The sequence below is a fragment of the Microcaecilia unicolor genome, chromosome 12 (genome assembly GCF_901765095.1).
Source record: "Microcaecilia unicolor chromosome 12, aMicUni1.1, whole genome shotgun sequence".
NCBI classification, from domain to species: domain Eukaryota; kingdom Metazoa; phylum Chordata; class Amphibia; order Gymnophiona; family Siphonopidae; genus Microcaecilia; species Microcaecilia unicolor.
This window is the reverse complement of record NC_044042.1, coordinates 110,982,583-111,009,751: the sequence shown is the minus strand read 5'-3', so window position 1 is coordinate 111,009,751 and position 27,169 is coordinate 110,982,583. Positions and strand designations below refer to the sequence as shown.

General features: G+C 48.8%; 1 protein-coding gene across 1 annotated transcript in view; it reads right to left on the bottom strand.

Moving 5' to 3' along the window:
* Nucleotides 1-301: 301 nt before the first annotated feature.
* The window catches only part of LOC115481413 (alanyl-tRNA editing protein Aarsd1-like), a 194,239-nt gene continuing 167,371 nt past the window's right edge, over nt 302-27,169 (bottom strand). Inside the window, exons 10-12 of the mRNA XM_030220501.1 lie at nt 10,439-10,595; nt 1,018-1,134; nt 302-379 (exon numbers count right to left, since the gene is read on the bottom strand). Of these exons, the coding sequence (XP_030076361.1) occupies nt 302-379; nt 1,018-1,134; nt 10,439-10,595 (352 nt within the window). The remainder of the gene's footprint in view (nt 380-1,017; nt 1,135-10,438; nt 10,596-27,169) is intronic.

The window sequence follows — 27,169 nt, the reverse complement described above, 5'->3', positions numbered from 1 at the left end:
TGCGCACCCCTTGCTAGGAGGAAAGGTGTGGGGTGATGCACTGGGGGGGGGGGGCACAGCAGCAACCTGCACCAGGTGGTGAAGAAGCTAGGTATGCCACCTGCAGACATTCTGTGTATTCTCTCCCCCCTCCCCCACCCAAAGCTATTTATTTCATGTCTTTTCCGAGCTCCCTGCACCTCGGAAATGAAGCATAGGAGATGTTAGAAACAGAGTTTCTGAGAATAAGCAAAGATCACGACACCATACTTAAGAAAGGATGTTAACGCCTTTTCCACTGTGTAACTACGCTCCACGTATTTCAGCACTCTGTTGCCCGCCAGGAAAGCAGGTTGGTTTTGTTCTTCTTCCCCTTCTCTGTACCAAGAATCTTAATAACCTTAATTTTTAGAAAAAAAAAAAATAACAACACTACAGTTACTCAACTGTTTGCCACAACACAGGCTGTCTTTACACTAAAGCTCTACAATCCCTGACAGAAGTGCAACTTACACTGCAAACCCATTTGGCCAGGGAAATAACTTGTGTATATTGTCTGAGGTTAGATAAGCAAAGTCTAGTAATAAATCCAAAATCTTCATGAGCCATTAAATCTATAAGAAAACAGAAATCAGACTCAGCTCTGAATGGAGCTGACAAGTTTTGTACAGAAGGCGTGAACCAGCAAGCTGGCTGTAAATAGAGTGTTGTGTTTGGACCGCACATGGATATTGAGTGCTTATCGATTCCAAGTAGTGGGACAGACCAGAGGATTTCAACCCAGCCCTCAGGACACACCTAGCCAGTTAGGTTTCAGGATACGCACAATGAGTATGCAGGAGATAAAGATGTATGTGTTACCTCCATTATGTGTAAATCTCTCTTACATAGTCATTGTGGGTGTACTGAAAACCTGATTGGTTAGGTGTGTCCCCAAGGACTGCGTTCAGAACCCCTGGGATAGACTAAATGGGCCAGTTTGCCAATGACTTTGGCTCCTTGAGGATTAAACACGGGAGTGAACCACTGCAACTATACCTGTAGGTGGCTTAAGTTTGAGACGTGCGTGCCACAGCACATGTTGGCATCAATGCCCTCGATATCTATTATCCGAACTGGCCCAGCATGGTCATCTGGCAAACCACGGCTTCTCACCTGGAAGACACCAGACCAGTGAAAATGAAAAGCTAAAACAATGCTAGCGCACAGAAAGCCCCATCATGCTGCTGTCTACGAGGCAATGATGAGTCTGAGGCAGAAAGAAAATTCACAGAGGATTTCCAGTCGACTCTATATGTTCAAGTCAGGCTCATCCCTGATCCTGGCCTGGTTCTACCTCATCACAGACCTAGACTTGTAGTTCCTGCATCTCACAGGGGAATCAAATACAAGACCTATTATGGATCTAATTTCTCATTCCTAGGCAGCCAACTCTGGAATGCTCTCCCCAGATCTATCCGATCAATCTGCGACTACCTACCCTTCTGGAAAGCACTAAAAACCCATTTATTCAAGCAAGCCTATCCAAATGATCCTGATTAATCTAATGTACCATCTAATGAACCATCTACATACACATACCCCATGATAACGACATTAACCCTATCTCCCACCTCACTCCCCTCTCCATTGCCTATTTCTACCTATTCATCTTGCCTTTTATTCTGATATATTTACTTTCACCCTCTAATAATATCTGTATTCCTTTTACTATGTAAGCCGCATTGAACCTGCTTTGAGTGGGAAAGTGCGGGTACAAATGTAATAATAATAAAAACTATACATTCTTTGCACAGTGCAAAATGTGGACTGGAGTTCTTGAATAAAAATTAAACCAATAAAAAGGAGCCAGTCACCAACCCTATATATAAGTGGTTAAACAAGCAGCATTATTAGGCTTCAACATTTTATTCATGACTTTTGATTAGACTTGAAATATTAGATGGCACCCATACTGGGGGAAGAAAGCTTGCCAGCCATTCCTTGTGAGGCTGTCTCTCAACTATGTTCAAGCCCAGGCTGTAAGACACGCCCTCTAATTTTATAAAGTTGGGTGCAATTTTGAGCTTGCAATTTATGACTAAGAACATAAACGTTGCCACTTGGACAGAACAAATGTCCATCAAGCCCAGTATCCTGTTTCCAACAGTGGACAATCCAAGTCACAAGTACCTGGCAAGATCCCAGAACAGCAAAACAGATTTTATGTTGCTTATCCTACAAATAAGCAGTGGATTTTCTCAAGTTCATCTTAATAATGGCTTATGGATTTTTCTTTTAGGAAGCTGTCCAAACCTTTTTTAAACCATGCTAAGTTAAAGCGAATGCTACATACCTGTAGAAGGTATTCTCCGAGGACAGCAGGCTGATTGTTCTCACTGATGGGTTGACGTCCTCGGCAGCCCCCTCCATCGGAAAGTTTACTAGCAAAGGCCTTTGCTAGTCCTCGCGCGCCCATGCGCACCGCGCATGCGCGGCCGTCTTCCCGCCCGAAACGGCTCTAGCCGGCCAGTCCAGTATGTAGCAAGACAATACACTTCAAGGGAAGACACAACTCCAAGGGGAGGCGGGGGGTTGGTGAGAACAATCAGCCTGCTGTCCTCGGAGAATACCTTCTACAGGTATGTAGCATTCGCTTTCTCCGAGGACAAGCAGGCTGCTTGTTCTCACTGATGGGGTATCCCTAGCCCCCGGCTCACTCAAAACAACAACCATGGTCAATTGGGGCCTCGCAACGGCGAGGACATTATTGAGATTGACCTAAAAAATTTACCAACTAACTGAGAGTGTAGCCTGGAACAGAACAACAGGGCCCTCGGGGGGTGGAGTTGGATCCTAAAGCCCAAACAGGTTCTGAAGAACTGACTGCCCGAACCGACTGTCGCGTCGGGTATCCTGCTGCAGGCAGCAGTAATGAGATGTGAATGTGTGGACAGATGACCACGTCGCAGCTTTGCAAATTTCTTCAATGGAGGCTGACTTCAAGTGGGCTACCGACGCAGCCATGGCTCTAACATTATGAGCCGTGACATGACCCTCAAGAGCCAGCCCCGCCTGGGCGTAAGTGAAGGAAATGCAATCTGCTAGCAATTGGATATGGTGCGTTTCCCTACAGCCACTCCCCTCCTATTGGGATCAAAAGAAACAAACAATTGGGCGGACTGTCTGTGGGGCTGTGTACGCTCCAGGTAGAAGGCCAATGCTCTCTTGCAGTCCAATGTGTGCAGCTGACGTTCAGCAGGGCAGGAATGAGGACGGGGAAAGAATGTTGGCAAGACAATTGACTGGTTCAGATGGAACTCCGACACGACCTTTGGCAGGAACTTAGGGTGAGTGCGGAGGATCTACTCTGGTTGTGATGAAATTAGTGTAAGGGGCCTGGGCTACCAGGGCCTGAAGCTCACTGACTCTACGAGCCGAAGTAACTGCCACCAAGAAAATGACCTTCCAGGTCAAGTACTTCGGATGGCAGGAATTCAGTGGCTCAAAAGGAGGTTTCATCAGCTGGGTGAGAACGACATTGAGATCCCATGACACTGTAGGAGGTTTGACAGGGGGCTTTGACCAAAGCAAACCTCTCATGAAGCGAAAACTAAAGGCTGTCCTGAGATCGGCTTACCTTCCACACGGTAATGGTATGCACTGATTGCACTAAGGTGAAACTCTTACAGAGTTGGTCTTGAGACCAGACTCAGACAAGTGCAGAAGGTATTCAAGCAGGGTCTGTGTAGGACAAGAGCGAGGATCTAGGGCCTTGCTGTCACACCAGACGGCAACCTCCTCCAATGAAAGAGTAACTTCTCTTAGTGGAGTCTTTCCTGGAAGCAAGCAAGATGCGGGAGACACCCACTGACAGACCCAAAGAGGCAAAGTCTACGCCCTCAACATCCAGGCCGTGAGAGCCAGAGACTGGAGGTTGGGATGCAGAAGAGCCCCTTCGTCCTGTGTGATGAGGGTCGGAAAACACTCCAATCTCCACGGTTCTTCTGAGGATAACTCCAGAAGAAGAGGGAACCAGATCTGACGCGGCCAAAAGGAGCAATCAGGATCATGGTGCCTCGGTCTTGCTTGAGTTTCAACAAAGTCTTCCCCACCAGAGGAATGGGAGGATAAGCATACAGCAGGCCCTCCCCCCCAATCCAGGAGGAAGGCATCCGATGCCAGTCTGCCGTGGGCCTGAAGCCTGGAACAGAACTGAGGGACTTTGTGGTTCACTCGAGATGCGAAGAGATCCACCAGGGGGGTGCCCCACACCTGGAAGATCTGTCGTACCACACGGGGAATTGAGCGACCACTCGTGAGGTTGCATAATCCTGCTCAACCTGTCGGCCAGACTGTTGTTTACGCCTGCCAGATATGTGGCTTGGAGCACCATGCCTTGACGGGCGAGCCCAGAGCCACATGCTGACGGCTTCCTGACACAGGGGGCGAGATCCGGTGCCCCCCTGCTTGTTGACATAGTACATGGCAACCTGATTGTCTGTCTGAATTTGGATAATATGTGGGACAGCCGATCTCTGAAAGCCTTCAGAGCGTTCCAGATCGCTCGTAACTCCAGAAGATTGATCTGCAGATCGCGTTCCTGGAGGGACCAGCTTCCTTGGGTGTGAAGCCCATCGACATGAGCTCCCCATCCCAGGAGGGACGCATCCGTGGTCAGCACTTTTTGTGGCTGAGGAATTTGGAAGGGACGTCCCAGAGTCAAATTGGAGCAAATCGTCCACCAATACAGGGATTTGAGAAAACTCGTGGACAGGTGGATCACGTCCTCTAGACCCCCAGCGGCCTGATACCACTGGGAGGCTAGGGTCCATTGAGCAGATCGCATGTGAAGGCGGGCCATGGGAGTCACATGAACTGTGGAGGCCATGTGGCCCAGCAATCTCAACATCTGCCGAGCTGTGATCTGCTGGGACGCTCGCACCCGCGAGACGAGGGACAACAAGTTGTTGGCTCTCGTCTCTGGGAGATAGGTGCGAGCCGTCCGAGAATCCAGCAGAGCTCCTATGAATTCGAGTCTCTGCATTGGGAGAAGATGGGACTTTGGATAATTTATCACAAACCCCAGTAGCTCCAGTAGGCGAATAGTCATCTGCATGGACTGCAGGGCTCCTGCCTCGGATGTGTTCTTCACCAGCCAATCGTCGAGATACGGGAACACGTGCACCCCCAGCCTGCGAAGTGCCGCTGCTACCACAGCTAGGCACTTTGTGAACACCCTGGGCGCAGAGGCGAGCCCAAAGGGTAGCACACAGTACTGGAAGTGGCGTGTGCCCAGCTGAAATCGCAGATACTGTCTGTGAGATGGCAGTATCGGGATGTGAGTGTAGGCATCCTTCAAGTCCAGAGAGCATAGCCAATCGTTTTGCTGAATCATGGGGAGAAGGGTGCCCAGGGAAAGCATCCTGAACTTTTCTTTTACGAGATATTTGTTCAGGGCCCTTAGGTCTAGGATGGGACGCATCCCCCCTGTTTTCTTTTCCACAAGGAAGTACCTGGAATAGAATCCCAGCCCTTCTTGCCCGGATGGCACGGGACTCGACGCATTGGCGCTGAGAAGGGCGGAGAGTTCCTCTGCAAGTACCTGCTTGTGCTGGAAGCTGTAAGACTGAGCTCCCGGTGGACAATTTGGAGGTTTTGAGGCCAAATTGAGGGTGTATCCCTGCCGGACTATTTGCAGAACCCACTGATCGGAGGTTATGAGAGGCCACCTTTGGTGAAAAGCTTTCAACCTCCCCCCGACTGGCAGGTCGCCCGGCACGGACACTTGGATGTCGGCTATGCTCTGCTGGAGCCAGTCAAAAGCTCGCCCCTTGCTTTGCTGGGAGTCGCGGGGCCTTGCTGAGGCGCACGCTGCTGACGAGAGCGAGCGCGCTGGGGCTTAGCCTGGGCCGCAGGCTGTCGGGAAGGAGGATTGTACCTACGCTTGCCAGAAGAGTAGGGAACAGTCTTCCTTCCCCCGAAAAATCTTCTACCTGTAGAGGTAGAGGCCTGAAGGCTGCCGGCGGGCGAATTTGTCGAATGCGGTGTCCCGCTGGTGGGAGAGACTCTACCACCTGTTCAACTTTTTCACCAAAAATGTTGTCCGCACGGCAAGGCGATGTCCGCCAATCCGCTGCTGGATCTATCTCTCCAGGTCGGCGGCACGCAGCCATGAGAGCCCTGCGCATCACCACACCTTGAGCAGCGGCCCTGGACGCAACATCAAAAGTGTCATAAACTCCTCTGGCCAGGAATTTCTGCACGCCTTCCGCTGCCTGACCACCTCCTGAAAAGGCTGGCTTGCTCAGGGGGAAGAGAATCAACCAATGCCGCCAACTGCGCACATTGTTCCGCATGTGTATGCTCGTGTAGAGCTGGTAAGACTGGATCTTGGACACGAGCATAAAGGAATGGTAGGCCTTCCTCCCAAAGGAGTCTAAGGTTCTAGCGTCCTTGCCCGGGGGCGCCGAAGCATGTTCCCTAGAACTCTTAGCCTTCTTTAGGGCCAAATCCACAACTCCAGAGTCATGAGGCAACTGAGTGCGCATCAGCTCTGGGTCCCCATGGATCCGGTACTGGGACTTCGATCTTCTTGGGAATGTGGGGATTAGTTAAAGGTTTTGTCCAGTGCGAAGCAATGTCTTTTTTAGGACATGGTGCAAGGGAACAGTGGACGCTTCCTTAGGTGGAGAAGGATAGTCCAGGAGCTCAAACATTTCAGCCCTGGGCTCGTCCTCCACAACCACCGGGAAGGGGATGGCCGTAGACATCTCCCGGACAAGGAGGCAAAAGACAGACTCTCGGGAGGAGAAAGCTGTCTCTCAGAGAGGGAGTGGGATCAGACGGAAGACCCTCAGACTCCTCGTCAGAGAAATATCTGGGATCTTCCTCTTCCCTCCCACGAGGCCTCAACCCTCGGTGTCAGACACAAGTTCACGGACCTGTGTCTGCAACCTCGCCCCTGCTCGACTCTGTGGAACCACGTCCACGATGGGGGCGTCGAGAGGTAGACTCCCTGGCCCGCATCGGCGAAGCTCCCTCCGCCGACGTAGTCGGGGAGCCTTCCTGGGAGGGTGGCCGCGGTCGGCACCAGCACGCTGTACCGACGTCGGGGACCTAACCTGGGCGATGGCCAGCCCGGCGCCAATGCTCGACGGTACCGGGAGGCGCAAGCACCGCCGGTACCGGAGGGGTAGGGGGCAACAGCTCTCCCCAGAATCTCTGGGAGAACGGCCCGGAGGCTCTCGTTCAGAGTGGCTGCAGAAAAAGGCTGAGAGGTCGATGCAGGCGTCGACGTCAGAACCTGTTCCGGGCGAGGATGCTGTTTCCGGCTGTCCAGAGTGGAGCGCATCGACACCTCCTGAACAGAGGGTGAGCGGTCCTCTCGGTGCCGATGCCTAGCTGGGTGCCGACTCCCTCGGCGACCCAGAGCTCTCGGTGCCGACGCGGGGAGGTGACCGGTGTCGATGCTTCTTTCGACTTCTTCCGAAGCATGTCACCGGAGCTCCCCGGCACCGACGAGGAGGACTTAGAAATCCATCCGTCGCTTCCTCGGGGCCGAGACCGAAGAGGGTCGATCCCGGGGGGGCTGTACCGCAGGAGCCCTCAGTGTAGGAGGAGACCCACCCGAAGGCTCACCGCCACCAGCAGGGAATGGACAGCCCTCACCTGCACTCCTGACGATGCACCTCCGTCCGACTGACATCAGCAGACGAAGTCTCGGTACCACCGACAGTCGTGCAGTCGCCCGATGCCTCGGCGCCGATGCAGAGGTCCGATGCCTCGATGCAGTCGATGGAGCGGCAGCCAAGGAAGATGGTCCGGACGCTGACGACGTCGATGCACTCGATGCCTCCGGTGCCGATGCCGACGAAGAGCCCGAGAACAAACGTTCCACTGGGCTAATCTCGCTACCTGAGTCCGCCTTTGTAACAGGGAACACAGACTACAGTTCTGAGGGCGGTGCTGGGCCCCTAGACACTGAAGACACGCAGCAGTGCCTATCAGTGAGTGAGATTACCCGGAGCGCACTGGGTGCACTTCTTGAAGCCGCTGGAAGGCTTCGATGTCATGGGCGGAAAAAATCACGCCGGCGAAGTCAAAAGCCGAAATGGCGAAAATTGAAGCACCAAAATTTAAAGGAGAAAATCTCGACCGAGGCCAAACTAGGCCTACCCCGACAACGAAAGAAAACTTACGGGGCAAAAGCTGAGAAAATACGGGAAGGCAGAACCCGAACGGGGTCTTCCGGAACACTTCCGGAGCGCTTCCCCGAACTTTTTTGAGAAAAAAGAATGAAAAACACGTCGAAACGGACGCGCGAGGTCGACTCTCTGGGGCACGAACGGCGTAACACGACCGTACCAAGCGCGACGAAAGAAGACTGGCCGGCTAGAGCCGGTTTTCGGGCGGGAAGACGGCCGCGCAATGCGCGGTGCGCATGGGCGCGCGAGGACTAGCAAAGGCCTTTGCTAGTAAACTTTCCGATGGAGGGGGCTGCCGAGGACGTCAACCCATCAGTGAGAACAAGCAGCCTGCTTGTCCTCGGAGAACTGCTTTTACAACATCACTGGCAACAAATTCCAGAATTTAATTACATGTTGAGTGAAGAAATATTTTCTCCGATTTGTTTTAAATTTACTACTTTGTAGCTTCATTGTGTGCCAACTAGTCCTAGTATTTTTGGAAACAGTAAACAAGTGATTCACGTCTACCTGTTCCATTCCACTCATTATTTTATAGACCTCTATCATATCTCCCCCCTCAGTCATCTCTTCTCCAAGTGAAAGCCCTAGCCTCTTTAGCCTTTCCTCATAAGGAAGTCGTCCCATCCTGTTTATCATTTTCATCGCCCTTCTCTGCATCTTTTCTAATTTTCCTATATCTTTTTTGAGATGCAGTGACCAGAACTGCATACAATATTCGAGGTGCAGTCGCACCATGGAGCGATACAAAGGCGTTATAACTTTCTCATCTTTGTTTTTATAAGGTCAGTTGCATACCCATCTTAATTCAATAATTGGATTTCTATGGCACTAATTGACACATAACTGCCCTTAGTTGCTATTTTATAACATGTGCACTCAAATTCCAGAGCACACAACTTCAAGGGGGTATGAGCAGGTTGGGGGCGTCAGGCAGTTAGGCGCACAGGTTGTAGAATACTATCATTTATGCACCTAATTGCCTACAGTTAGACATGACCACTTACACCAGACACTGAGCTGGCGAAAGTGTTCGCACCTATCATTTGGCACGAAGATGTGGACTTACGCTAGTATTCTATATCAGCATTTTCAAGCAGAACTGCAGTTACAGAATTCACACTTGGATCACATCAACCCGGTGAGGTGAAGGAAGCTATTAGAGCTAAAAGAAAATCCTTCAGAAAATGGAAGACGGAACCGACTGAAAATAACAAGAAACAGCATAAGGAATGGCAAGTCAAATGCAAAGCGCTGATATGGAAGGCAAAAAGGGACTTTGAAAAAAAGATTGGCATTAGAGGCAAAAACACATAATAAGAATTTTTATAGGTATTAAAATCAAGAATCGGGCAAAAGAATTGGATGGACCGCTAGATGACCGAGAGGTAAAAGGTGCGATCTGGGAAGGATAAAGCATAGTGGAGAAACTGAATGAATTCCTTGCTTCGATCTTCACCGAGGAAGATTTGGGAGTGATACCAGTGCCAGAAGTGGTATTCGAAGCTGACAAGCTGGAGAAACTGAATGAAATCTCAATAAACTAGAGGAATGTAACGGGGCAATTTGACAATTGAAGAGTAGCAAATCTCCTTGACCGATGGTATTCATACCAGAGTACTGATAGAATTTAAAAATGAACTGGCAGAAGTATTATTAGTAATATGTAAATTATCTTTAAATCGAGCGTGGTACTGGAAGATTGGAGGGTAGCCCATGTAATGTCAATATTTAAAAAAAACGTTCCAGAGGGGAAAGTCCATAGACCATTATTACATTGACTTGGGAAAATCCACTGCTTATTTCTGGGATAAACATCATAAAATGTATTGAGCTTTTCTGGGATCTTGCCAGGTATTTGTGACCTGGATTGGCCATTGTTGGAAACAGGGTACTGGGCTTGATGGACCTTTGGTCTGTCCCAGTGTGGCAATACTTATGTACTTATGAGTAGCCTAGTGGTTAGTGCAGTGAACTTGATCCTGAGGAACTGGGTTCTATTCCCACTTCATTTCCTTGTGACTCTGGGCAAGTCACTTAACCCTCCATTGCCCCAGATACCTGCATGTACTATGTAAACCGCTTTGAATGTAGTTGGAACATCCCCCCCCCCCCCCCCCCCCACACACAACACACAGAAATGTGGTATATCAAATCCCATTTCCCTTCCCTTTATTGAATTTTCCACCACTTTGTACAACCAACACTGCCTTTAATGGGCAGTCACTGCCTGGGACTGTTCAGCATTTGAATTCCAGGGAATTTTCACTTACTTTTTCTACCTCTGGGTCGTCCACGGACACAACCCTGACAATAACAGGAATATGTTGCCTGATCTTCTCATTCACAGTCTGCTCAATGGCCTCTACCTGCTCCGGGATGACCTCGGGTGTGTCGAGTTCTATAGTGCTGCGCTGACGGCCCAGCTCCCTGTAAAATGCCCAGTGTGAGTTTGGCACACATCTATGGGAGTTCAATCTTGCTGTACTGATTTTTAACAGAGTATAAAATGGAGTAATAATCAGATAATTTACTTAAACAAAGGAGAGCGATTTCTGAAGTAATGGACTCTATAAGGGTGTCATTAAGTGGTAGACTGAAGTCAATGTGTACAGAATGTAGTTGGACAGAGTGAGTCACAAGGAAGCAATATAATCTTTAATGCTGTCCACATCCGATGATTTCCATCTCTTTCTCATATCTATGAATTTAACAGACTGTTTTACACAAATATACAATAAATAGCTCACCTGCTTTCATTTAGTACAAATCAGTTTTAAAGCTATGGTGATTCATAAATCTTATAATTTAAAAAGGCATTAAGCCTGAGTAATCTAAATACGATTCAAGTGAATGAATTGGATTTGGAGTGGAGGAGTTGCCTAATGGTTAGAGTAGCAGGCTGAGAACCAAAGAAGCCCATTTCAAACCTCATGGCAGCTCCTTGTGACATTGGGAAAACCACTTAGCCATCCATTGTCTCAAATACAAACCTAGGGGCCCTTTTACTAAGCTGTGCAGCCATATCCAGTGCAGCCATAAGGAGAAATTAGGTCTTACCTGATAATTTTCTTTCCATTAGCTCTTCCCACTATTCCAGAACCTGTGGGGATAGTTGTGTCCATCAACCAGCCAGTGGAGCTAGAGAACTGAAAACTGAGGTGAGTCATATCTCTTGGCATCCACTCCAGCTCCTCAGTATTTACGTAGACATGAAGTAAGGATAGAATAAACATAACAACCTTAAACAACTCGCTAACCAGACAAGCAAACATGTATGACCTCTCTTATTTCTGGACAACTTGCAGAGAACAAGAGATATGCAGGAAACACCATGCAAGGTGACAGTCGTTATTTGACCCATCACTTCACCTTGACTAAACATCTCAAAAACTTTGGGCAGGTTTCTGGAATAGTGGGAAGGACTAATGGAAAGAAAATGATCAGGTAAGACCTAATTTCTCCTTCCATTACACTGCTTCCCACTATTCCAGAATCTGTGAGATGTTTAAAAGAGTGGGTGGGATCCTGGGGCCTTTGATGCCCTGAGGACTGAAGTACTAAACACTGACTTCAGAGCATGCCAAGAAAACCACCCTGTAGTGCTTGGCAAACGTATGCAGTATCGACCACATTGCTGCCTTGGAAATATCGTAGAATGAGCCCACAAACCTGAGGAGCCTGCTTCCACACAAGCAAATAAGCTTACGTGACAGTCTCCTTCAGCCATCTAGCAACTGTGGGCTTGGAAGCCATGAGACCAAGCCTCTGCTTACCAAAAAGCAGTCTGTCCGATTTGCGCAACTGACTTCCAGATATCTAATGAGGACTCTACGCACATTGAGAAGCTTCAAGGAAGAATACCGAGCCTCAAGAACAGAATCTCCACAAATTGGTTGACATGAAATGCTGACACTACTTTTAGAAGAAAGGAAGGAACCATGCACAGGGAGACTCCCCCTCCTCTTAAAAGCAGAGAAAGGGATCTTGACAAGAGAGAACATGAAGCTCTGAAACACTATGTGCTCACGCAAAAGCCACCAAGAACACTGTCTTTAGCTTAAGATCTTTCAAGGAGGCCATCCGGAGCGGCTCAAAAGGAGACCACTAAAGAGCCCAAAGACTAAAGAAAGGTTCCACTCTGGACACGGAATACGAAAGGGAGGCCTTAAGTAGGCCGCTCCCCACAACAATCAAACAATATCTAATTAGCTGCAAGAGACGTCTTCTGTAATCAGCCCCTGAAACAGGTGGGGGGGGGGGGGGGGGGGGATGGGCCTGGGTCTGCCTGCCTGAAGTGCACTGCAGTACCTACTAAAAACTGCTCCAGGGATCTGCATAGTGCTGTGATGGAGCTGGGTATGACATTTGAGGCTGGCAAAAAAATGTTTTTAATTTTTTTTTTGGGTGGGAGGGGGTTGGTGACCACTGGGGGAGTAAGGGGAGGTGATCCCCCATTCCCTCTGGTGGCAATATGGTCAGTTCAGGCACCTTTTCAAGGCTTGGTTGTGAACAAAAAAAGGACCAAGTAAAGTTGGCCAAATGCTAGTCAGAGCCGGCCTTCTTTTTTCCATTATCGGCCGAGGCCAGCCATCTCTTAACCACGCCTCCGCCCCGCCTTCAGTACACTGCCGACACGCCCCCTTGAACTTTGGCCAGCCCTGCGACGGAAAGCAGTTGAAGCCGGCCAAAATCGGCTTTCAATTATACCGATTTGGCCGGCCTTAGGAGAAGGCCAGCCATCTCCTGATTTGCGTCGGAAGATGGCCGCCCTTCTCCTCGAAAATAAGCAGGATAGTAAACATAGTAGATGATGGCAGAGAGTCCATCACATGTGGGGCGATGTCCGCGTTCGGCCCAGGAAATGGCAAATTTTCCACAGTAAAATTTAAAAAGTTTTGTCAGAGGTCTACCGGCACACGAACAGTGTGCACCGCACATGCGCGGATGACTTCCCGCCCATCGCGTGAGCGTGGCTCTCAGTTTAATCAAAAAAGCCATAGAAACTAACAACAACTCCAAAGGGGAGGTGGGTGGGTTGGTGGAGAACAATCGCCTGCTGTCCTCGGAGAATACCTGCTACAGGTAAGTATCTTCGCTTTCTCCGAGGACAAGCAGGTCTGCTTATCCTAACATGTGGAGTATCCCCTAGCAACCAGGCTCACTCAAAACAATGAACATTGGTCAATTACATAGATTGACCTGAAACCATAAACAAACTAACTGAGAGTGCAGCCTTAGAACAGAACAAAAATGGGTCTGGGGGGGAGGAGTTGGATTCTAAACCCTGAACAGATTCTGCAGCACTGACTTGCCCAAACTGACTGTCACGTCGGGTATCTGCTGAAGGCAGTAGTGAGATGTGAATGTGTGGACTGATGACCATGATGCAGCCTTGCAAATCTCTTCAATGGAGGCTGACTTTAAGTGAGCCACTGACGCAGCCATGGCTTTAACTTTATGAGCCGTGACATGGCCCTTTAGAGTCAGCCCAGCTTGGGCATAAGTGAAGGAAATGCAATCTGCTAGCCAATTGGAGATTGTGCGTTTTCCCGATGGCGACTCCCCTCCTGTTGGGATCGAAAGAAACAAACAACTGGGCGGACTGTCTGAAGGGCTTTGTCTGCTCCACGTAAAAGGCCAATGCCCTCTTGCAGTCCAAGGTATGCAAACTGCTTTCGCCAGGGCGGGGTATGAGGAAAGGGAAAGAATGTTGGCAAGACAATTGACTAGTTCAGATGGAACACCGACACCACCTTCGGCAGGACTTAGGGTGCCGGACTACTCTGTTGTGATGGAACTTAATATAAGGTGCATGCACTACCCAGGCCTGAAGCTCACGTACCCTACGAGCTGAAGTAACAGCCACCAAGAAAATGACCTTCCAGGTCAAGCTACTTCAGATGGCAGGAATTCAGTGGCTCAAAAGGAGCTTTCATCAGCTGGGTTGAGAACGACGTTGAGATCCCATGACCCTGGTGGAGGTTTGACAGGGGCTTTGACATAAAGCAAACCTCTCATGAAGCGAACAACTAAAGGTTGTACAGAGATAGGCTTACCCCTCTACACTGCGATGATAAGCACTAATCACACTAAAGTGAACTCTTACGGAATTGGTCTTGAGTACCAGACTCTGACAGTGTAGAAGGTATTCAAGCAGGGTCTTGTGTAGGACAAGAAAGAGGATCTAGGGCCTTGCTGTCACACCAAACGGCAAACCTCCGCCATTGAACGAGTAACGCCTCTTCGTGGAATCTTTCCGGAAAGCAAGCAAGACTCGGGAGACACCCCCTGAAGACTCAGAGAGGCGAATTCTAAGCTCTCAACATCCAGGCTGTGAGAGCTAGAGGACTGGACCCCCCCCCCCCCCCCCCCCCCCCCCCCCCCCCCCCCACCCGTTCTGGGTGATGAGGGTTGGAAAACACTCCAATCTCCATGGTTCCTCGGAGGACAACTCCAGAAGAAAAGGGATCCAAATCTGACGCGGCCAGAAGGGAGCAATCAGAATCAAGCAGTCTTGCTTGAGTTTCAGCAAAGTCTTCCCTACTAGAGGTATGGGAGGATACGCATACCCCAAGCAGGAGAAAGGCATCTGATGCTAATCTGTCATGGGCCTGAAGCCTGGAACAGAATTGGGGCCTTGTGATTGATCTGAGTGGCAAAAAGATCTACCGAGGGGGTGCCCCATGCTCCGGAAGATCTTGCGGGCGACACCCATGTCCAGTGACCACTCATGAGGTTGCATTACCATTCTCAGATGGGACTTGGAGTAATTGATCACGAACCCCAGTAGTTCTAGCGCCTGAATAGTCATTCGCATGGACTGTAGGGCGCCTGCCTTCTAGATGCTCTTCACCAGCCAATCGTCGAGCTAAGGGAACACATGCACTCCCAGTCTGCGTAGCGATGCTGCACCTACCCCTAGGCACTTTGTGAACACTATGGGCTCAGACGCCAGACCAAAGGGCAGTACACAGCACTGAAAGTGCTGAGTTTCCAGCCAAACTGAAGATACTTCCTGTGAGCTGGGAGTATTGAAATGTGTGTGTAAGCATCCTTTTAAGTCCAGAGAGCATAGCCAATCGTTTTTCTTGAACCACGGGAAGAAGGGTGCCCAGGGAAACCATCCTGAACTTTTCTTGGAGAAGAAATTTGTTCAGGGTCCTCAGGTCTAGGATGGTACACATCCCCCCTGTCTTTTTTTGCACAAGGAAGTACCTGGAATAGAATCCCAGCCCTTCTTCCCCTGATGGAACGGGTTCGACCGCTTGGGCCTTCAGAAGGGCAGAGAGTTCCTCTGCAAGTACCTGTTTGTACTGGGAACTGTAAGAATGAGCTCCCGGTGGGCAATCTGGAGGTTTGGATTCCAGATTGAGGGTGTATCCTGACCAGACTATTTGAAGGACCCACCTTAGACCTTAGGCCTTAGGCCTTAGACGCACGCTGTTGACGAGAACGAGCATGCTGGGGCTGAGCACGGGAAGGCTGTCTAGAAGCAGGAGTGTACCTACGCCTAGGATAGGAATAAAGAGCACAAAAATACCTCCTAGATGAGGAGGTAGTACCAGAAGACGCCCGGTGGGGGACAGCATCCATAGCATCATTATGCTTCTTGATCTGATCTACAAGATCCTCTACTTTTTCACCAAAAAGGTTGTCCCCTGGCAAGGAACATCCGCCATGATCCATTAGAGACATGCAGCCATGACAGTCTACGCTGGATGCTACATCAAAAGTGTCGAACGTACCCCTGGACAGGAGTTTTCGATACGCATTCTGCTGCCTGACCACCTGGTGAAAAGGCTCAGCTTGCTTCGGAGAGAGTGCATCAACCAAGCTAGACAGTTGCCTTATCGAGTTCCACAAGTGAACGATCGTGAAGAGCTGGTATGATTGGATCTTGGCAGCGAGCATAGCGGCCTGATACATCTTCCTCCCAAAAGAATCAAGAGTCCTAGCTTCTCTGCCTGGGGGCACCGAAGAATAGTCTCTAGTACTCCTGGCTCTCTTGAGGGCGGAATCCACCACCATAGAATTGTGGGGTAACTGAGACCTCATCAATCAAGGTTCACTGTGGATCCGATACTGGGATTCAGCTTTCTTCGGGACCAAAGGGCCAGACAGAGGGGCCAACCAGTTTCGCATAAGGACTTCCTTCAGTACCTTATGCAGAGGGACTGTCACAGCCTCTTTAGGTGGAGAAGAATAGTCCAGGACAAAGTCCTGGGCTCATCCTCAACCTCCACAGGGAAGGGAATAGCCGTAACCATTTCCCGGCAAAAGAGGAAAAGGAAAGACTCTCTCCGGTGGAGATAGTCTCCTCTCTGGTGGAGGGGAAGGTTCAGAGGGAATCCCATAGGACACCAGAAGAAAAGTACCTGGGATCTTCCTCTGACTCCCACAAACACTCCTGCTCAGTATTGGATAAGACCTCTGTTAAGGTAACTTCGACACTGAACCTGTCTCGACGCCGAGGAACGACGTCCTCGATGGCGATGTTGAGAGGCCGACGCCTGGTCTGACTGCGGTGAAGCTCCCTCCACCAATGTTGAAGGGGAGTTGACCAGGGTGGCAGCTGACGCCGAAGCCGCAAGCGGCACTGCGTTCGGGGACCTCACCGCAGGATAAGGGTCAGACACCACTGCAGTAGACGGTACAGAAGGCGCAAGCACCCCCGATACTGAAGCTGACTGGTGTAACAGTTCTGGAAACAAGGCCTGGATGCGCTGGTCCAGAACCACCATCGGAGAAGGATGCGGGGTCGGTGGAACAGGTGGTATCAGGATCTGTGGAGGATCGGGAGCAGGTACCAGGCTGCTAGGAGACTGACACATCGGCACCTCCTGTATCGAGGGGGAGCGATCCTCTCGGCGCAGACGCTTCTCGGGTGCCAACTCTCTCAAAGCCGCGGAGCTCCCGGTACCGTGTGTCAAAGGAGAACGATGATGGTGCTTCTTCGCCTTCGCTCAATGCCCATCATCGAGACTCATCGGTACCTATGAGGAGGACATGGAATCCTCACGTCTCCTCGGGCAGGGTCCGACAAAGGTCGGTCCCGGGGGGCCTGCATAACAGGAGGCCTCGAGGCAGGTGGAGACCCACTCCACGCTTCACTGCTCCCAGTGCGAGTTCGTCTCTCAGCAGCCATTACCTCTCTTCCCGATGTCGATGCTCCTTTCAATGTCGACGCCGACACCACCGACCTCGGTACCGATGTCGAAGGACAGGACCGAGCCCCAAAAAGCTTTTCTCGTTGGGCTTCTCAAGACGCTTGGGTCTGTTTCTTCATACAAAGACACAGACTACAAGCGGCTGGGCTATGGTCAAGCCCAGGCACTGGATACACCAGGCGTGGGTATCGGTACCTGAGATGGTCCGGTTGCACTGAGTACAACATTTGAAGCCGCTGGGTGCCTTCGATGACATGGGAGGGAAAATGGCTTTGGCGAAATCAAAAGACGCGATTGTGCCTGTAAAGAAAAAGGGCACAAAAAAAAATTAAGGGAATAACTTGACCGTGCGGCCTAAAACCAGCCGCGTTGAAAAAGAAAGGAAACTTTAAAAAGGGAAGAAAACTAAAACAGAACTACGGGACCCTTTTCTTTTTTTTTTTTTCAACGAAGATAATAATAAAATAAAGACAAAATTAGAAGAAAAAAGTGAAGACTTGTCGAAGACTCTTTCCTGGGCCTGAGCGGAGCACAGAAAAAAAAAACCTACCGCACCTCAACGTGGAGAAAAGAAAACTGAAGAGCCACGCTCATGCAACAGGCGGGAAGTCACAAGAAAACAGCAGGGTAATCGATCTGCAAACTCCAAGATGGACACCAAACGAAGCAGATACGTATGTGGAAAACAATATTTAATTGATATAGATCAATAAAAAATTAACAAGCCCGACACAGGCCGTGTTTCGCCCCACTGGCTGCAATCAGGGGCTACAAAACAAACAATCATATAACAATTAGAACAAATATAAAAGCAAGTAAACATAAAAATAATAATTACATTTCATTACCATAATCTCATACTCGGCTGATAGTAATAGAACACCATGGTGATACAGTTAAATAAAAATTAATTGAAATATCAAAATAATATTGTATAGAACTTAATGTACACATTGAATAAAAATATGAATAAAATAATAATGTAAAAATAATGTAGACAAACAATATATATATATGTATCCTGTTAAACAGACAAACAATAAAACACATATTATGTTAATAAATAATCAAAAACTTCATAATATATTTAATACATAGGTAAATGAATCAAGTAAATTGAATTAAAAAGCTAATGAAATATATGCTGCTATATGTTTAAAGTAAATTTGACACATACCTAATCGATATCTATAAAAACATATAGTCTCCACTTGAGTATCTAGAGAATAATAAAAAGTGAAAAATAAAAAATGAATATAAAAAAATAGAAATACAAAAATAATTACTAAAGATTATAGAAAATAAATACCGAAAATTATAGACAAGTATCTAAATCATTAAATAAATATATATATACACATATAAATATACATACATATACACACATATATACATACATATGTGTATGTATATTCTTTATCAACTAATCCACTTCAAAAATAAATGTATAAATTATGAATATCTTTTTTATATATATATTTTTTAGATAAATGATCAACTATAATTCGTGATATAATTAGAATATGGTGTAAATTACCTATTTGGTGAACTCACAATTAAAATGCACACTTTGACAGATGGCACTTCACAAAAACAAACCTGTAACAATGTATCAGGGATATAATAAATAATAATTCTTACAGCGGACATGTAACAATGTATCAAGGAAAAAATGCTGTGTAAAGTAAAGAATCAATAATGGACATATGTAGGCTCTCCCATATCAGATCGTATCTATAAGTAAAAAGCTCAAAAACTTGTAATTGATAAGGATTTTAAGAAGTTTCAAAAGTTGTTTCTAAAAGGAGAGTCAAGTTTAAAAACTATTTTCAAACAAACAGTATCCTTCTATGCTCAGCATTTCAAATATGCAATAACGATGAGCAGTGACAGTTAATAAACCAACTAACATATAGATCAATTGTGCTTAAAACAAACTTGAAGCGATTCCAAAGATTCAGCACTGGTGTTTGTTGTTAAACAGACTGCCATGTCAATTCAAATGCAAAACATCCATTGTTGCCAAAAACGAAAGCTAAATTACAATCTGCAGTATCATTCTCAGCTCGTTTTTTCTATGCACAGCACAGTGTTAATAAATTAAAAAACTAAACACTTGTTCCTGTTAAAAATTCCAAAGGTTCTGCAACCACATTTGCAAACCTAGCACTACAAATGCAACTACCATATGGATCGATTGTACTTAAAACAAATGCAAATTCCAAATGTCAATTTCTAAAACGGATACTGAGTTGATGGCAGATTCAAAACAATTAAAGATTCCTCTAAAAGATTTTTTACTTACCTTCTAAAATCGTGAACGACATATGCCACCATAAAAGTATAAATAAAAGAGACCGATCAGCTGACTGTGACGCTTTATAACCAATTCAAAAGTTCAAAGTGCATGTTTAAACAAAATCAATCCTATAACTAATTTAAAACGGGAATCATTGTAAAAATTAGATAGTGCTCTCATATCATGTAGACTAAATATATATTAAATTAAAATAAATGTATAAGAGCAATTTGAGTCGTTACCTGTCCACCATTGACGTCAATGTAATCTTCCTGACGTAAATCACATTGCTCAAATTTGAATTCATAAAATAAATATTACGAATGTGGGGACTCTCATTAATTATCTAGCCAGAAAATTAAATAAAAAAGAAGAAAGAAAAACAAAATATCGAATCAAAAATAATAGATAAAAATATGTGCCATCTAGTGGTCTTGAAGAGTATATATTGCATGCATTTCTTTGTGTATCACAGTTGAAGAGTGACATCTAGTGGTGTTGAATGGTATATATCAGGTACATTTCTTTATACATTTCTTGTAGTTAAAGAGTGGCATCTAGTGGTATATTTGTTATAATCATTTATTTATTTTTTAGGGGGTATATCATCAAATATATTTATAAAAATAAATTTGTATTGATTTATTAATATATGATATATATAAAAATTGAATGATAATTGGATACTTTGATCGGTCTTTGATCGGTCTCTTTTATTTATACTTTTATGGTGGCATATGTCGTTCACGATTTTAGAAGGTAAGTAAAAATCTTTTAGAGGAATCTTTAATTGTTTTGAATCTACCATCAACTCAGTATCCGTTTTAGAAATTGACATTTGGAATTTACAAGTTTTTGAGCTTTTAATTTTTGCCAGCTACAAGTTTTTAATCTTTTTACTTATAGATATGATCTGATATGGGAGAGCCTACATATGTCCATTATTGATTCTTTACTTTACACAGCATTTTTTTCTTGATACATTGTTACATGTCCGCTGTATGAATTATTATTTATTATATCCCTGATACATTGTTACAGGTTTGATTTTGTGAAGTGCCATCTGTCAAAGTGTGCATTTTAATTGCAAGTTCAACAAATAGGTAATTTACATCATATTCTAAAGTGAATGCTACATACCTGTAGAAGGTATTCTCCGAGGACAGCAGGCTGATTGTTCTCACTGATGGGTGACGTCCATGGCAGCCCCCTCCAACCAGAAACTTCACTAGCAAAGGCCTTTGCTAGTCCTCACGCGCCGATGCGCACCTCGCATGCGCGGCCATCTTCCCGCCCGAACCAGCTCGTGTTCGTCAGTCCCATATGTAGCAAGACAAAGACAAGGGAAGACACAACTCCAAAGGGGAGACGGGCGGGTTTGTGAGAACAATCAGCCTGCTGTCCTCGGAGAATACCTTCTACAGGTATGTAGCATTCGCTTTCTCCGAGGACAAGCAGGCTGCTTGTTCTCACTGATGGGGTATCCCTAGCCCCCAGGCTCACTCAAAACAACAAACATGGTCAATTGGGCCTCGCAGCGGCGAGGACATAACTGAGATTGACCTAACAATTTATCCAACTAACTGAGAGTGTAGCCTGGAACAGAATAAACATGGGCTGAGGGGGTGGAGTTGGATTCTAAACCCCGAACAGATTCTGAAGCACTGACTGCCCGAACCGACTGTCGCGTCGGGTATCCTGCTGCAGGCAGTAATGAGATGTAAATGTGTGGACAGATGACCACGTCGCAGCTTTGCAAATCTCTTCAATAGTGGCTGACTTCAAGTGGGCCGCTGACGCTGCCATGGCTCTAACATTGTGAGCCTTGACATGACCCTCAAGAGCCAGCCCAGCCTGGGCATAAGTGAAGGAAATGCAATCTGCTAGCCAATTGGATATGGTGCATTTCCCCACAGCCACTCCCCTCCTGTTGGGATCAAAAGAAACAAACATTTGGGCGGACTGTCTGTTGGGCTGTGTCCGCTCCAGATAGAAGGCCAATGCTCTTTTGCAGTCCAATGTGTGCAGCTGACGTTCAGCAGGGCAGGAAGGAGGACGGGGAAAGAATGTTGGCAAGACAATTGACTGGTTCAGATGGAACTCCGACACCACCTTTGGCAAGAACTTAGGGTGAGTGCGGAGGACTACTCTGTTATGATGAAATTTAGTGTAAGGGGCCTGGGCTACCAGGGCCTGAAGCTCACTGACTCTACGAGCTGAAGTAACTGCCACCAAGAAAATGACCTTCCAGGTCAAGTACTTCAGATGGCAGGAATCCAGTGGCTCAAAAGGAGGTTTCATCAGCTGGGTGAGAACGACATTGAGATCCCATGACACTGTAGGACGCTTGACAAGGGGCTTTGACAAAAGCAAACCTCTCATGAAGCGAACAACTAAAGGCTGCCCTGAGATCGGCTTACCTTCCACACGGTAATGGTATGCACTGATTGCACTAAGGTGAACCCTTACAGAATTGGTCTTGAGACCAGACTCAGACAAGTGCAGAAGGTATTCAAGCAGGGTCTGTGTAGGACAAGAGCGAGGATCTAGGGCCTTGCTGTCACACCAGACGGCAAACCTCCTCCATAGAAAGAAGTAACTCCTCTTAGTGGAATCCAGGCCGTGGAAGCAAGCAAGATGCGGGAGACACCCTCGGACAGACCCAAAGAGGCAAAGTCTACGCTCTCAACATCCAGGCCTTGAGAGCCAGAGACTGGAGGTTGGTATGCAGAAGCGCCCCTTCATTCTGTGTGATGAGGGTCGGAAAACACTCCAATCTCCACGGTTCTTCGGAGGACAACTCCAGAAGGAGAGGGAACCAGATCTGATGCGGCCAAAAAGGAGCAATCAGGATCATGGTGTCCCGGTCTTGCTTGAGTTTCAACAAAGTCTTCCCCACCAGAGGTATGGGAGGATAAGCATACAGCAGGCCTTCCCCCCAATTCAGGAGGAAGGCATCCGATGCCAGTCTGCCGTGGACCTGAAGTCTGGAACAGAACTGAGGGACATTGTGGTTGGCTCGAGATGCAAAGAGATCTACCAAGAGGGTGCCCCACACCTGGAAGATCTGGCGCACTACTCTGGAGTTGAGCGACCACTCGTGGGGTTGCATAATCCTGCTCAACCTGTCGGCCAGACTGTTGTTTACGCCTGCCAGGTACGTGGCTTGGAACAACATGCCGTAACGGCGAGCCCAGAGCCACATGCTGACGGCTTCCTGACACAGGGGGTGAGATCCGGTGCCCCCCTGCTTGTTGATGTAATACATGGCAACCTGGTTGTCTGTCTGAATTTGGATAATTTGGTGGGACAGCCGATCTCTGAAAGCCTTCAGAGCGTTCCAGACCGCTCATAACTCCAGGAGATTGATCTGCAGATCGCGTTCCTGGAGGAACCAGCTTCCCTGGGTGTGAAGCCCATCGACATGAGCTCCCCACCCCAGGAGAGACGCATCCGTAGTCAGCACTTTTTGTGGCTGAGGAATTTGGAAAGGGCGTCCCAGAGTCAAATTGGACCAAATCGTCCACCAATACAGGGATTTGAGAAAACTCGTGGACAGGTGGATCACGTCTTCTAGATCCCCAGCAGCTTGAAACCACTGGGAAGCTAGGGTCCAATGAGCAGATTGCATGTGAAGCCGAGCCATGGGAATCACATGAACTGTGGAGGCCATGTGGCCAAGCAATCTCAACATCTGCCGAGCTGTGATCTGCTGGGATGCTTGTACCCGGGAGACGAGGGACAGCAGGTTGTTGGCCCTAGTCTCCGGAAGATAGGCACGAGCCGTCCGAGAATCCAGCAGAGCTCCTATGAATTCGAGTCTCTGTACTGGGAGAAGATGGAACTTTGGATAATTTATCACAAACCCTAGTAGCTCCAGGAGTCAAATAGTCATCTGCATGGACTGTAGAGCTCCTGCCTCGGATGTGTTCTTCACCAGCCAATCGTCGAGATAAGGGAACACATGCACTCCCCCACCCTGCGAAGCGCTGCTGCTACTACAGCCAGGCACTTCGTGAACACTCTGGGCGCAGAGGCGAGCCCAAAGGGTAGCACACAGTACTGGAAGTGACGTGTGCCCAGCTGAAATCGCAGATACTGCCTGTGAGCTGGCAATATCGGGATGTGCGTGTAGGCGTCCTTCAAGTCCAGAGAGCATAGCCAATTGTTTTCCTGAATCATGGAAAGAAGGGTACCCAGGGAAAGCATCCTGAACTTTTCCTTGACCAGATATTTGTTCAGGGCCCTTAGGTCTAGGATGGGACGCATCCCCCCTGTTTTCTTTTCCACAAGGAAGTACCTGGAATAGAATCCCAGCCCTTCTTGCCCGGATGGCACGGGCTCGACCGCATTGGCGCTGAGAAGGGCGGAGAGTTCCTCTGCAAGTACCTGCTTGTGCTGGAAGCTGTAGGACTGAGCTCCCGGTGGGCAATTTGGAGGCTTCGAAGCCAAATTGAGGGTGTACCCTTGCTGGACTATTTGAAGAACCCAACGGTCGGAGGTTACAAGAGGCCACCTTTGGTGAAAAACTTTCAACCTCCCCCCGACCGGCAGATCGCCCGGCACGGACACGTTGATGTCGGCTATGCTCTGCTGGAGCCAGTCAAAAGCTCGCCCCCTGCTTTTGCTGGGGAGCCGAGGGGCCTTGCTGAGGCGCATGCTGTTGATGAGAGCGAGCGCGCTGGGGCTTAGCCTGGGCCGCAGGCTGTCGAGAGGGAGGATTGTACCTACGCTTACCAGAAGAGTAGGGAACAGTCCTCCTTCCCCCATAAAAACGTCTACCTGAAGAGGTAGATGCTGAAGGCTGCCTGCGGGAGAATTTGTCAAAAGCATTATCCCGCTGGTGGAGCTGTTCTACCACCTGTTCGACTTTTTCTCCAAAAATGTTGTCCGCTCGGCAAGGGGAGTCCGCAATCCGCTGCTGGATCCTATTCGCCAGGTCGGAGGCACGCAGCCATGAGAGTCTGCGCACCACCACACCTTGAGCAGCGGCCCTGGACGCAACATCAAAGGTATCATATACTCCTCTGGCCAGGAATTTTCTGCACGCCTTCAGCTGCCTGACCACCTCCTGAAACGGCTTGGCTTGCTCAGGAGGGAGCTTGTCCACCAAGCCCGCCAACTGCCGCACATTGTTCCGCATATGGATGCTCGTGTAGAGCTGGTAGGACTGAATCTTGGCCACGAGCATAGAGGAATGATAGGCCTTCCTCCCAAAGGAGTCTTTGCCCGGGGGCGCCGAAGCATGCTCTCTAGAACTCTTAGCCTTCTTTAGGGCCAGATCCACCACACCAGAGTCGTGAGGCAACTGAGTGCGCATCAGCTCTGGGTCCCCATGGATCCGATACTGGGATTCGATCTTCTTGGGAATGTGGGGATTAGTTAGTGGCTTGGTCCAGTTCGCCAGCAATGTCTTTTTTAGGACATGATGCATGGGTACTGTGGACGCTTCCTTAGGTGGAGAAGGATAGTCCAAGAGCTCAAACATTTCAGCCCTGGGCTCATCCTCCACAACCACCGGGAAGGGGATGGCCGTAGACATCTCCCGGACAAAGGCCGCAAAAGACAGACTCTCGGGAGGAGAAAGCTGCCTTTCAGGGGAGGGAGTGGGATCAGAAGGAAGGCCATCAGACTCCTCGTCAGAGAAATATCTGATGTCCTCCTCCTCCTCCCACGAGGCCTCACCATCGGTATCAGACACAAGTTCACGAACCTGCGTCTGAAGCCGTGCCCGACTCAACGCCGTGGAAACATGGCCACGGTAGGAGCGTCGAGAGGTGGACTCCCTCGCCAGCATCGGTGAAGCTCCCTCCGCCGACGTCGTCGGGGAGTCTGCCTGGGAGGCGGCCGTAGCCCTCACTCGATGGTACCGGTGGCGCAAACACCCCCGGTACCGGAGGGGAAGAGCGCAACAGCTCTCCCAGAATCTCTGGAAGAACAGCCCGGAGACTCTCGTGCAGAGCGGCTGTGGAGAAAGACTGAGAAGCCGATGCAGGCGTCGATGTCAGAGTCTGTTCCGGGCGTGGAGGCTGTTCCCGGGCTGTCCAAGCGGGAGCGCATCGACACCTCCTGAACAGAGGGTGAGCGGTCCTCCCGGTGCCGATGCCTACTGGGTGCCGACTGCCTCGGCGACCCAGAGCTCTCGGTACCGAGACGGGAAGGAGACTGGTGACGATGCTTCTTAGACTTCTTCAAGCGAAGCAAGTCACCGGAGCTTCCCGGTACCGACGAGGAGGACGTAGAATCCAGCCTTCGCTTCCTCGGGGCCGAAGCCAAAGAAGGTCGATCTCGGGGGGGGGGGGGGGGGGGGGCTGTACCGCAGGAGCCCTCAGGGCAGGGGGAGACCCACCCGAAGGCTCACCACCACCAGCAGGGGAATGGACAGCCCTCACCTGCACTCCAGACGAAGCACCACCGTCCGACGACATCAGCAACAGCGGAGGTCCCGGTACCACCGACGTCGACGCAGCCTTTCGATACCTCGGTACCGACGATGCCGAAGGTAGGGGCCGCGATGCAGTCAATGCCGAAGGTAGAGGCCTCGATGCAGTCGATGCCGATCCGAAGACTTCGATGCTGTCGACGTCGATGCACTCGATGCCCGTGCTGTTGTCGTCGAAGAGCCCGAGAACAACGCGTTCCACTGGGCCAATCTCGCTACCTGAGTCCTCTTTTTTAAAAAAGCACAAAGACTGCAGGCCTGCGGGCGGTGCCCAGCCCCCAGACACTGAAGACACGAAGCGTGCCTATCAGTGAGCGAGATTACCTGGGCGCACTGGGTGCACTTCTTGAAGCTGCTGGAAGACTTCGATGACATGGGCGGAAAAATCATGCCGGCGAAATCAAAATTCGCGATGATGACGAAGGGCACCAAAAAGAAGGAAGAAAAACCCGAATCGAGGCCAAAAAGGCCAGTCCCGAAAGCGAAAGAAAACTTACGCGGGGAAAAAGCTGGTAACACGGGAAAAGGGTAAAGACCAATCGGTCTCTTATTTTTTTTTTTTTTTAGCAAAAATCGCGAAGACGCGCGAGGTCAACTTGAGGGGCACGAAACGGCGGTAAAATACGACCATCCCGAGCGCGGACAAAAGAAGACTGACGAACACGAGCCGGTTCGGGTGGGAAGGCGGCCGTGCATGCGCGGTGCAAATCGGCGCGCGAGGACTAGCAAAGGCCTTTGCTAGTGAAGTTTCCGGTTGGAGGGGGCTGCCGTGGACGTCACCCATCAGTGGGCCTGCTTGTCCTCGGAGAATTATATCACTAATTATAGTTGATCATTTATCTAAAAATATATATATAAAAAAGATATTCATGGCGCCGAGAGCGGGTGTGCAGTGAGATCGCTCCAGCCAGATCGGCTAGTTTTTCGTTCTTGTTGAGAAAATGCCTCACTCCAAAAGAAAAGGAATAGTCCGGGTAGTTCCCCCACCTACCGGGACGTCCACGCCAGCGAGAACTGGTCTGGAGCGTTTCTTCCCCGCTCTTTCTCAGGCAGTGAGCGGAGTGGATTCCTTGGCGAGAGAGTCGGGTGGAGC